At 43.6% G+C, this 12,546-nt stretch overlaps 1 protein-coding gene across 1 annotated transcript; it reads right to left on the bottom strand.

Annotated features, from left to right (window-relative positions):
• Positions 1 to 2,777: 2,777 nt before the first annotated feature.
• LOC136439040 (large neutral amino acids transporter small subunit 2-like) lies at positions 2,778 to 10,550 on the bottom strand. The gene is made up of 10 exons (XM_066434168.1): positions 9,755 to 10,550; positions 8,583 to 8,708; positions 7,736 to 7,841; positions 7,305 to 7,349; positions 6,549 to 6,672; positions 5,904 to 6,007; positions 5,353 to 5,449; positions 4,820 to 4,969; positions 3,907 to 4,084; positions 2,778 to 3,555 (listed from the first exon to the last, which is right to left on the bottom strand). The coding sequence occupies exons 1-10, from the start codon at positions 10,260 to 10,262 to the stop codon at positions 3,488 to 3,490; spliced, it is 1,506 nt and encodes a 501-aa protein (XP_066290265.1). The 5' UTR covers positions 10,263 to 10,550; the 3' UTR covers positions 2,778 to 3,487.
• Positions 10,551 to 12,546: the final 1,996 nt, after the last annotated feature.

Here is a 12,546-nt window from a genome sequence, read left to right as displayed (position 1 = left end):
ATGGCTGTTACGGGTGCTTCTATACATCTGAAGTACAGCTAGTAGGTACGCATCTGAGAAATTATGCTGTGCTCAAGGCACCTCCTCGATCACGGGGACCCCCCCCCCCCCCACACACACACGCGCATTTTACGTTCCTTCCGTGAGACGAAATGCAGCTCCAACCAGGATGCCCTTCCCTGGATTCGAACCGGACTCTCCCAGTTACCACTTTATTGGAACCAAGAGTTCAACTGCAAGGCTGCTCTCAATGCAGCAACAGGGACAAACTATCGATGCAATATTGACCCTCTGTTAACCCTTAACACCCGTTTAACTATGCGCCCCTGGGGGTGTGATGGTTGTTCTAAAAGCGTCATTTGTACTACATGTTGAACTACGGGTAACCTTTTCAGCACAGCAGGTGTCCCCTGGTCACGTGACTGTCGGTGACCCCGGCCTAGAAGGTTGCAAGACCTTCATCCGGTGACACAGAAGAAAGTCGGGATGTCTGTACGGACAAGATAAAGATTTCCACCTTCACCGTACCTCCGTGGAGAGCTGACCCAGTGCTTTCGTGGTTTATGATTATGATAGGAAGTCCTGTACGGACGGAGATATATCCATATGGGATAAATGCGATTGTGTACATGATAAGGTCATCGTTGTAAAGATGTAAAATAAGAAGTAAGATAAATTAAGAAATAAACACTGTGCCGACGCCTGAATTGCTTTAACACCTGACCCCTATATGTCGCTATATTACTGATTTTCAATGCATACCCTACAACAAACATTGTCCTGCACTGGGTAGAGTAACACTATATATAATAGGAAGGAGGTTCACCTCCGGCGACGGGGGTACCTCCAGTGTTTGTTTATGTTTGTATGTTTGCACCTATGACTCATGATCAAGACCCTTTTGATGAATCTGTATGTGGGTAGTTATTGAGATCCAGAAGGAACGTGGTGAATTTGCATGAATTGGGCCCCAGTTGTGAATATAACTTTGTTCCTCAACAGTAAAATGTTAAATAATGTGAATGTTAGACCGTCGAAAGCCATAGACACGGTCATAAATTATAACTGTTTTTGCACTTTATCTATCTATTTAAAGTAATGTACAACCTAATTCAACAATTATTTCGACAGTGTTTACAAACATTGCCAGCACTGTGAAACTTTCCTAGCTTGGTCTTCATGAACTTTTAACCTCCAGGAATGTTGTGCTTTATGCTGATGACTAGGAAATTTCCCCCACCCTTAATGTATCTTCTGTGTTCTTCGTTTATGGGCAAATAGAGATGATGGCACCATCCTAAACGTTCATCAATGCCAGTAATCGCTTCACTGGAGCAGTTCTAGGGCTGGCGGGAAGATGCATCAGAAACCTCTCCTAGTGGCGCTCTGCAGAAACGCACCCTATGTCCGTACTCAAGCCAATGGAGGCACGAAGAATGCTGCAGACTTAAGTGTACGATTTGACAATAAACGTTCTAAAAGGAAACAACACAGCGAGTCTCACATATCGCAAGGTTTGATCCTATATCATCATTTAGGTCACGCTTGCCCCCCTGGGCGTTATTTGGACTTCTTCATTACGATACTAATCACAGATTTCTGGGATGCAATTTTATCTAACGTTATCCCCATCGTATTAGTAAGTAAGACATAAACAGTCCCATAGTGGGTGATATCCTCATCAAAAATTGATAAGCCATCAGTATCTTATGAATTCTTCAGTTCCGTAATGAATAGTGACTCCCATTCATCAATTGTCAACTACACTATCTATGCGTATGAAAACAACCCTAATTTACGGTTCTCTTTGTTAAAAAATTCGTTTTAAGTTAAGATCGTAGTCGTGGTTTCCTCCATCCGAATTTCTTGACTTTCCAATAGAAGCTGGGTTCCTGATTGTATACGTACCCCAACGGCTTATATATTAAGGAGGGGCGTAATTGTCATTGTAGGACATATATATAGGAAAATGCATTCTGTGTTTCCCAATACGGTCCTGAAAAATATAGGGGCGTAGGGTACATGTAGGTGGGGATTCTGTCTTTTTTAAATTAGATTTTGTCTGAAGTGACCTACCACCATATTCCTGACGTCATATTGCATTTGTACATATATATATGCATATATATATATATATTATTCAAGCACGAGTATATGAATAAATTAAAGAAAGAAGTACATAGTTTCATAAACATGCTTGCGTCAACTGATCAAAGCTGTAATATAGGAATACTGTTTTGAATTTCACCACTCAAATGTCAGATCAAAAATTTTATGTCCCTTGTCAGAGGTAGACCCCAAAAAGGGCTACTGTTGGTTGGGCAGGTTGTTCCTATGGTCATTCAGGTAGCCGGAACACACAAACTGTTTTCGCTACGCCTGAGGACAGGTGATTTAGCCATCTTAGTCATGCTAGTCGTCAGTATTGATAGGTTAAAAATATCCCAGTCAAGGATTGTGAAGACACATTCTAAGAAGCCTGTAATTATAGTAGGCAGCTTCACTTCCTGATGGACATTTACAAAGGGGAGTCTTTTATATATTCATACATCCGTCAGAAATAATGAAGACGGATGGACGGGTCAATAGGGGTCACGACCGGTCACTTGCTGACCCCATTCCGTTTCATTTGCTCTTTCATTAGGGATCATCAGGGACACCAGTAGCCGAACCAGTGTCAACCGGTTGTGTTTATGTTTGATATTGCCAAAGGACCGAATAGCTTCATTCCTTCTCTACTAGCCTGGTATCCAAACCTAATACAGCTTCCAAGCCTCTTCTGTCCTCTTCAGACTACTTAGCTGATACAGCTTAAAGACTTACTAGCACATTTGTATAAATTGTCGTAATTGATTTTCTTACAAATTTCTGAATTTGGAAAATGAGAACACTGCTGGTCATTAAATGTTACAAACTAGCACACCTACTCATCATGGTATTTACACGCCATAACAATTTTTATTTACTAGTATCACTTTTGCTATACTACATGAAGGAGATCACACAAGCAGTTCATTTTTTTTTTATTATACAGTGCCCATTATCCTTTCTATTCATACATTAGTGCTCTCATGATCCGTATTGTTAAATATCTATAAAGTAAAAGGAAAACACAGACTAAGCATTGTAACTAGAAGATATCATTTTCTATCTGATGGGACTTAAACGCTTGCCTTAGGTGCTGGACTTTACAACCTTTACAAAACATGTAAGTTGATGTAACGTTACACATATACATAGTTCCGAATATGTTAGAACCGTCTTCTACTAGACTACAAATGTAACAATATAACAATGCAATAGTGTGATATTTTCTTTTTACTGTTTTCTTACGAAGACAGGTACAGTTTTCTGTGTCACTATTCGTTCTGTCAAATTCATCCATCTTCTTCTTCAGTCCTAGACACACATGTGTGCGAGTGTGCGTGCTATATGCTTGGCTCTCCGCATGATTTGTCCCAAATTCGTCCCCCCCCCCTCCCCACTCTCAGTCCGAGTGTTGGTCGTCTGTGGGCACAACGTTCATGAGCAGCTGCAGTCTCGTGGTGATAAAATCTGAAAAAGAACGAAAAAAAATCACAATCAGATCTCAATGTACACTTCTAATCTAGAATGTTTGTTTTACACCTGCCCTATACGCTGATGTCAATGCATCAGTACCATTTTGACCAAGCAAAAGATTTACAAGTTTACAAAGCGAATTCTAGTATGCGTATTCTCAAAAGTACGTTTTTATTACACAAAAAAGCCCTATATCATTAAAAAAAACAGACTCCATTGCAGGCGAACGGCCAGACCCCAGGAACAATCAGAACCCCCGTAGCAACAACTACAACACAGTAAGCCGAAACAACGCCCACCACAGAGGCTAATTTATTCAGTTGTAGCAGAACTCGTGACACTTGCCTATGAAGCTGCGGAACGCTTTCGGCTTGTTGTCCCACCACACGAAAATGAAATACACAGGTACACCGCTCAGCACTATGGCCAGTCCAATAGCGGCCTCTATCGGCGCAGAGATGGCCGACATCACCACCACGAAGACGCACACCAGGGTAACGATCACCGGGATGGCGGGGTTGATCTAACAAGAATAGAGATGTCAGTTTGTATACAGTAATTAGCAAACTTTGAACTGGGATCATTATGCACTTTGTATGAATAACCTAAAGATAAAAAGGTCGGGACACCATTAATAAAGGACCTAAGATAACACTGTATTTTTCCCCTGCAGTATAACATATGGTATCACACACTATCAGAATCACATTTATTATGTTATATTTCACTCAATCGACAAGCTTTGGTATATTCTATCATTTGATGCTAAACTGAAGACCAATTTTTCCAATATCTCCTAATTTAGGATAAGGTCTTGGTCTGGACTCCTTCTCAGAGCCTCTAGCCTGAGTGTCATCCTGTTTAGTTGCAGGCTCTACCTTTCAGGTGAAGGTAGTGCCTGGAACTATTAAACAGGATGACACTCAGGCTACAGAGCCTCGCCCGTTGCCTGTACGATATATAACTTGGGGAAGCTCTGCTAAACCGGGCTGAGGTTTCCACTTTTGTGGGCGTGGACCCTTACCAGTTATAAGCCAATCAGAGAGTGGTATACATAGGTAAAGCAGAATTCTGCTGTTGGTGTACTTGGTAGTTAGTGGTCACGCCCACAAAAGTGGAACTTCAGCCTGGTTTAGCAGAGCCTCTCCAAGGAATATTGTATGAGCTGCCGGTGAGGATCTGCGTAGAGAATGAGTACACGTACACAGACAACACTTAGTATTTGTAACAGCCCGGGGGAAGGGCGGGTATACAGTACCTTGATTGGTCTGGGTAAGTCCGGCTGCTTGTATCTCAGCCACAGAAGTCCCGCACATGCCACGCCGATACACAACCAGTACACGAACCCCATGTAGTTCAGCAGGGTGTACACGTCCGATGTGCTCAGCATTATCAGCATCAGGGCGGTCTGAAAAAGACGTGATTGGCACTTTTAAGGAGAATTTTCTTCACAAAGCGATGCTATTTGGGATTCTGACACTTTAAGGTCGCCATCTCGTTTCAGGTCTATTGATAAGGCTGCAGTACTGTCGTAGATTACTAGTCGACGCTTCAGCAAGGCCGATCTGGCCAAATACTGAAAGCATAATCTTAGAATTCTGCCAGATCGATCAATGACAACATATAACGTTCACCATCTCAAATTATGTCACCTACTTACAATTTTCTCCCTGCAGCAATTACAATACAGCGCGAACATGTCTGTATTTGCTAATGCAGATACTTATGATTTTGTAGTTTCAAACTTAGAAGTCAGTATCATTTTTCTGAACCACAACAGACACTACTGACCGCCACCATGATAGCAGGTACGGGCATGAGTCTGTGCACATGAACCATCGCCATGATCTCAGGGAGGTGTCCTGCGCGCGCGCCGACGAAAAACAACCTGGTGGGATAGTATTGAAAAGGGTTAGTACGTTTTAATGTATCAATAGTTTTGTTAGATACATGTACTGTTTGATTGTGAGGTCCCATACATTTGTACAGTCAATCATTACTTATGGTCTCATTTCCTGCAGTGTCTGCCTTCAGATCTGTCATACCATAATGACTAGACAGAACTGGATAACGTCATGACTGTGATGAGGAGGGGGGGGGGGGCTAGTAAACTCAAATCACACATCTTTCACACTGCAGCAGCGACACCTAACTGCAGTGGGAAGTAGAACCAGTCATGATTACGGTGTGGGCCCTGAGGAAGGTGACAGGCAGTCACCGAAACGTCGGCTTACGTCATACACTTGGTTGTGTAGACATAACATTGCTATCTAGTAACTTACTAACTAACGATGAAACTATTCACCGACTACATAGAACTGTTGTTATAAGTGTGCACGTACCGTGATGACGTAAGCGCGCCACCGTTCAGTCCCCCAAACGTCGACAGCGCCACGGAAAGAGGAATGAGCCAGTTCATCACGCCCAACAGCCGGTCACCAAAGGTCTGGCACAGAAGTAGAGGCAAGGGGATCACTGTCACAGTCACAACAGGAGACAGCATGAACTTGACACATGACACCACATTTTACCCTTGCCATCTTTAAGAATGCCAAAGAAGGTACTTCCACATGGAACGACTTAAGTCGTCATCTTATATATTTGACCCCTTCAAGGTCATTTCAGGACAATCTATTTCTGTATGTCTACACTGAGTCATTAAACTATTCTTAGCATGTCATTGACATGTGGAGAAGGATTTTATTAATTGGGTCCAGACGGACGGTTGGCGGTGTGTGGTAAGTTCTAGTTCTATATTGCATAACGTTATATCCTTTTATATGCAAAAGGAGATTGAATAACAGTATTTTTATCTTTCTTACTAAACTAACACACACTGCAGGTATAGATCAACATCTCTTCTCTCTAAGTCAGACTAGTTGATATGATTAAATGAAATAGGACATTGCAGGAAAGGTTTTGAATGCTATAATAAATTATGAACGTTTTTATAGCACCTCCTTGATAAGGCAAGTGTTTGTACGTACGATAGCCACGGCGTCCGAGCTGAGGAGCTCGGTAGGCGACATGGCGGTGAAGTAGGCGACGTTAGCCAGGATGTAGATTGACGTCACCAGCGGGAGGGAGATGGCGATGGCCCAGGGAAGGTTCCTGAAATCAACAAAACGTTGTGTTGTATGGTCTTGGAGCTCAGAAATATTTACAATTAGTGAATGTACGTCCTGTGGCGTAACGGCAGGGTGTTCGGCCCAGAACCAAGAGGTTCCGAGTTCGAATCCCCCTGACGCCACTTCGCCCAGGTGTATAAAAAATGGGTATGTTGTTATCTGTACGTGGCACTGTTAATTTAAGTTATAAAAAACGAGAGTGCAGTGCCACGTCGTCCTAGTCTGTCAAAAACCGAAGTAAAAAAAATAAAAATATTCACAACATCTTTTAAGGGTCTATGAATAATAATGTGGTCCAAACAGAGAAGAAGATGCATTCTTTTATGTTATCATCGTTCTCTCAACCGGGACGGGGGCGATATCAACTTCCGACAACCTTTGACCCCATTGCCCATTGCGTGCATAAAGTCACGTGTCCAAAGCGATCGGGTCATCTGAAGAGAACGGGCGATTCAGTCGAAACTTCCGGATAGTCCACATTCTTTAGTTGGAGAACAGTTTATTTCTTCATAAAACAGGATCGGTCGTATCATTGCTACGCACACCTTTTAATCAATCAATGCGTCATTACATAAGCAGGACCATGATGATCTTAATGCCATATTGTGTACGTACCTGAATGGGTCTTTCAGCTCCTCAACGACCATGTTCAAATCGGTCCTACAGACGGAATGAAAAAGGTGATAAAAAGTAGGTCACAACAAGTTTTGCAATTACATGTAGATCATGTGTTTTACACGTATGTTCGAAATAGAATGAATTCAGACGACGTGTAAACGTTTCAGGATTACAACATAAAGGTATTCGCTGTTCCGTGAAGTAAGTATACAATTGGTTACACATTCGTTACTGCAGTATTAGTTTCGGCTCTTCGTTTTTCTATGTGTATATCCTCTTGTGTGCACGTGATACAGTGGCCTTGTCATTGCTCTCATCTCTTTCTTTACTGACGTTTCACGAAAGCTGTTACCAATTCCGTTGACGGAGCCTTCTCTGAGTTACCCTTGAACCAAGGTTACCAGCCTGCCCTTGTTCCAGTTACTCACCAGCCGCCGTACGCCCAGAGTCCGGAGAAGAAAGCCAAGGCCACGGCGCTAGGGGAGGAGGTCGTCCCGCTGAAGGCAGCGACCGGCTCGATGTACCGAGTGCTTCCTGACATGCAGAAAATTATTTTAATTCTCTCCATGAAAAATGGAGGTATTGTTTTGGTGTGTCTGCGTCTCTCTATGTGTCTGTTTGTGTTTCCGAATATTTGTGATCAGCATAACTTATAACCTCTGGATGGATTGTAATGATATTTGCGGGTATGTGGGCAGGTCCTGGGAATGGCGATGGGTAGGTCTTCGATCCAGCTAGGGTCCTTATCAACAATATTGCGAAATGGTGTTAGATACAGGAGGCCCATTTCGGGCCAGATGACAAGACAGGAAGCGACCGTGGGAACCCTGGCAGCTGCTTATGCACTATCACCTGGCATCAGATAGACTTGTTAGTGTAAATTTGGCATGACACTATATGCTATACTACACTTTACTAGATAGAAGCTATATTTTCATATCAGCAGTATCCCTGTAGCTCAACTGGTAGCTATAGCAGCCTCACAGTTGAGGTCCTGGTTCCAATCAATTGGTAGCTGGGAGACCCCGGTTAAAATCCTGAGAGGGCACCTCGGTTGGGGCTGCACTGCATCTGTCTTTCTGAGGAGCTGCCTCGATCAAGTACGTCAAAGGGGCAGGGCTAGCAACCCCTCCTTGTGAAAATATACCCTGCTACAAAAACAGTAATTATAAGGAAACTTGCTGCTTATGTACTACTTCTGCGGCACTACAAGGCGAACAACAATATCAACATATTTTAATATCATAGAATGACAATCACATGTGTTCTCCTCACCTCTGACTATCTGAATGATGCCGAAGATGATGATGACCACCAGCGCCACCACCTTCCACAGAGTCAGGAAGTCCTGCAGACGCGTGGCCCAGCGGATACCGTAACTGTTGATCAGCGCGACTGCCACTGGTGGTGGGAAAATCTTTGTTAAAATGCTTTAATACCTCTCCCTGTAGTTCAACTGGTAGCAGAATCATAGTTGGGCTCCCTTTTCCAATTATTTGGTAAGTGGGAGACCGAGTTTAAAATCCTAGGAAAGGCATCTTGGTTCAGTGGATGCGCCCGTCTTTCGCAAGGGACGTAAAATGAAAATGGGGGTCCAGATCGAGTTCGAGGAGATGCCTCATGATACATGAAAGCTGCAGCATTAACCAATCATTCTACTATACATTGTATGCTGTCGATCAGCAGCTAAGTACACAAATTAGCCCACATCGTATGAGTGTTTGCACTGGTGGGTGTCAGTGTGTTCTTAACACATTATATGAATATCATTAAGTGCTCTTAGCATCGGAAACACAACCTCAATGACAGCCCTCTCTTCTGATATACACCACGCCCTTTGCGCAAACCGCAGGTAGCGTATGTAGAATATAAAGTTCGTCACGTTGAACCGTGTTCAGGTACAGGAACAACATTTATGTGACGACAAATGTGAACTTTGAGTTTAGCTGTGGGTTTTGAAAAGTTCATTGGGTCCGATAAATAGATAAACAGGCGAGCCATGTGACAGACGCCAGGTACCCAGAGTTTGTTGTGTTGTGTTCTTAATACGAGATATACAGGGCAGCTGGTCAATATTTAAGAATGGAGGTGTGTCGTCTGAACGACACTGACGTCACTTGATATCACATCCTTTACTTTTTTGCTAAGTTATTTAGATCAAGGACATGATTGGCAGTGACGGCATCAACTTGTCAAAAGGCACAACATATGGTTCTTGTTTACCTGCTTTTGAGAACGACTAGTTACGGTGTAAAAGTCATCATGGAATCATGATAAGTCGTTCCAATAAAGGTTACAATCTAATTATGTTATCGTGAATTTATTTTGTAAAAGGAGGAGGGCATTAGCATACAACAGTTGTCGTAAACAGTCTATTATTGTTTCGCACCTTTTTACACTTATCCCTTAAGTTAATGTAAACACTACTGTCTGCTGTAGTTGCTTACCGAGGGCGGCTGCCGCTAGTAGCCGTATGGTGATGTCGGGCGGAGGGCACGGCGCGAAGAACGGGTACATAACGTACGTAGAGAAGGTGATGGCCGTGACGGCGTGCGACGTCGGCCGGACCACTATCAGCTCCACCCACAGTCTCAGGAAAGCCGCTAACGGTCCAAATATCTCCAGTATGTACACATAGTCGCCTCCAGACTTGGGAATGGTGGTTCCCAACTCGGCGTAACACAAGGCACCAAGAGTGGAGAGAACCCCACACAGCGCCCACACCACCAGAGACAGGCCCACCGACCCGGTCTGTTGGAGGACTCCCTTCGGCGAGATGAAGATTCCAGATCCGATGATGGTCCCCACGATGATCGCTACCCCATTGAAGAGCGTGATCTTTCTCTTCAGTCGAACCGAGCCCGCGGGGTTGTCCGCCGCTGGGTCCTTCCCTTCGGCTGAGGTATCGGCAGACGACGCGGACTGTACATCAAAACTTGCAGCTTTCTTCCCCATGGCGCTGTTGTAGAGTGTACTACAACCGCTATAAAGCGTCGTTATGTGGACCAACTCGATTATAAGTATCCGGAGTTTTTATGAAGAGCAAATACGCGTGATGCAACGGCGGGTTGAACTTACGTATTGAAAACATCTGTTCACCTCAGCCTCGTGAAGTTAGATACCGCCCCAAAAATCCGGGCTCAACCACCTGTTAGGCAAGGGGGTGACCATAGATAGAATCATAAAGTTGTTTGGTTACAATTTCGGATGGAAAAGGGTTCTTTTTTTATTACATAAGAGTATTTTTATGAGGAGCATACATTCTAGATAGAGGTAAGCAGTAATTTCAGGCACAGATCTCAGCTCAGGTGGACTTTGCCCACGGTAACGTAACCATCCTGCCGCTTGGAGCGCAGCCAGCGAATCTGTAATCATTTATCAGATCCGACACAATTGACATCCGCGGGTGAGGTGGGACTACTCGTACCCACGTCAGTGGTATAAAAAAGTCGTTCGGGCTTGAAGTAGTCATAAAAATATGAATGAACACAATGATGAATACCGTACATGACGTAATGAAATTCATCGACATGACGAAATCATAAGTAAACAATTCTCTGGTAAATCACTTTTTCATTTAGTTCGTTGACAAAAGTCTGGTTATCCAATGATTCTAAACGTTCTACATACCATGGACCGGGGTCCGTTTCCTGGCGCCGTCTTTCACAAAAAAAAAAAAAAACGTTTGGATCACGGTAATGCCAGCAACAGGACTGTTTTCTTTGGACCAGGATAGACAACGTGCCAACACAACCCGCGGCGGCCCCAGGTCTACCTGACCCTCAGCATGGCGCCGTTCAATAGTGCGGGGAACTAACAAACATCGAGAATAACTCAAAGTATTTGTGAACCTGTATAGCTAGCCTATGATGTATTTTCGGTGTAACATTAGGATGTAATGGAAAAGGCAGTCCAACGAGTTTGTAGAGTAAACTTCTCTGGAGTTTATTTGCACTCGTGTTAGCTTCCCAATTTTTATAGCCTTTTCTTTCCCTTTTTTTGCACCTTCACCTTGTTGTTTGTTTGTACTTTTGGGTCCTCCTTTGCTTCTTTTTCTTGTTTTTAAATTACCAGTACATGCTGTATATGTAACATCTTGCATTGGCCCAGATTTTGTCGAAATTCACTGTTCTCTTAGTCCATTCGGACGAACCCAGATACAGTACATTTTGATGGGGCTTTTTCTATATAAACTGAGGTTCCTGGACGTCTTGCCCGTATCTGGCCTTTCTTTTGATAACGTGTATGTATCTACTAACATGCAAACGACGACTTTCAATTCTTCACTTGCTGGTGATACTTTTGGTTTCTGACTATAGAGCCCGCTTTGCTTCTAAAGTTGTGACGGCTCAGCTTCCGTTTGAAGGCAATACCTTTTAATACTGAAAGACGATACGGATGTTTTGATAAACACAATGGTGTACTGTAGCTAGTATAGTTTGTGTATATGTCAAGGTCCCCAATCACACCAAATGTAGTCCCCCGTTCCAGGCCGCGGACGACTGCCTCCTTGTCGGACACTGAAGTGGGTCAAGGTGGTTAGCCTCCACAGCAGGCTGGTGTCTATCTAATGGCTGATTAACCCCAGCCCAACCCCGTAAAACTTCCACCGCGGGTGCCAAAGTTGCCCCGGTCGGCTGAGAGGTCTTCGTGCGCCGAAGATACCCCCCCCCCCCCCAATCCACGATATACTGGGCAACAGGTTAGCTTCGTGGCTGGTGCATTTTAATTTTCTCATTTTAGTCAGTTTTCTGATTACTAATGAGCCCCAAAAAGGAGTCCAGGCACTAAGCCTGCTGAGGAGGCTAGGTCATGATCCTGGTAGCATGTGGTTATTGCCCTCTGACATTTACCGTGACCCATGGCACATGACACATGTCACAGTCACACAACATCAAATCACATATTTACAAATCACCTGGAGTCAGGATTGATTTGTATACTAAGGCACTAACATCCATTCCCGATTATTTACGTCCATGCCGTGTTTGGCCGTACAGTAATCCAATTTGATTGTCTTCTTTAGTCACCGATGAAAGTCAATGACAAAATACGAGTTAAAACACAGCAGCGGCCTTGTAGACATATAGAAATATCAAACGTACACCAAGTTGAAGTGTACGAAGATACCATTGACTGTATATCTCTCCCCCCCTCTCTGTCTCTTGAGATATAAATTATATGTGCCTGCGAATAGACGCTCAAAGAAACAGACCATTATTCAGAAAGGTACACTTTT

Source organism: Branchiostoma lanceolatum, chromosome 7 (assembly GCF_035083965.1).
Source record: "Branchiostoma lanceolatum isolate klBraLanc5 chromosome 7, klBraLanc5.hap2, whole genome shotgun sequence".
NCBI lineage: Eukaryota > Metazoa > Chordata > Leptocardii > Amphioxiformes > Branchiostomatidae > Branchiostoma > Branchiostoma lanceolatum.
Note: the sequence above shows the minus strand (reverse complement) of the source record. Positions and strands in the feature narration are given on the sequence as shown.

Bases quoted from the DNA above. Each gene is read 5' to 3' on its own strand.
- LOC136439040 (XM_066434168.1), bottom strand. From the start codon at position 10,262: ATGGGGAAGAAAGCTGCAAGTTTTGATGTACAGTCCGCGTCGTCTGCC. The intron at 8,709-9,754 runs GTAAGCAACTAC...TCCCACCACCAG, and splicing joins ACTAGCGGCAGCCGCCCTCG to TGGCAGTCGCGCTGATCAAC. The intron at 6,673-7,304 runs GTACGTACACAA...TGTTGATTTCAG, and splicing joins GAGCTGAAAGACCCATTCAG to GAACCTTCCCTGGGCCATCG.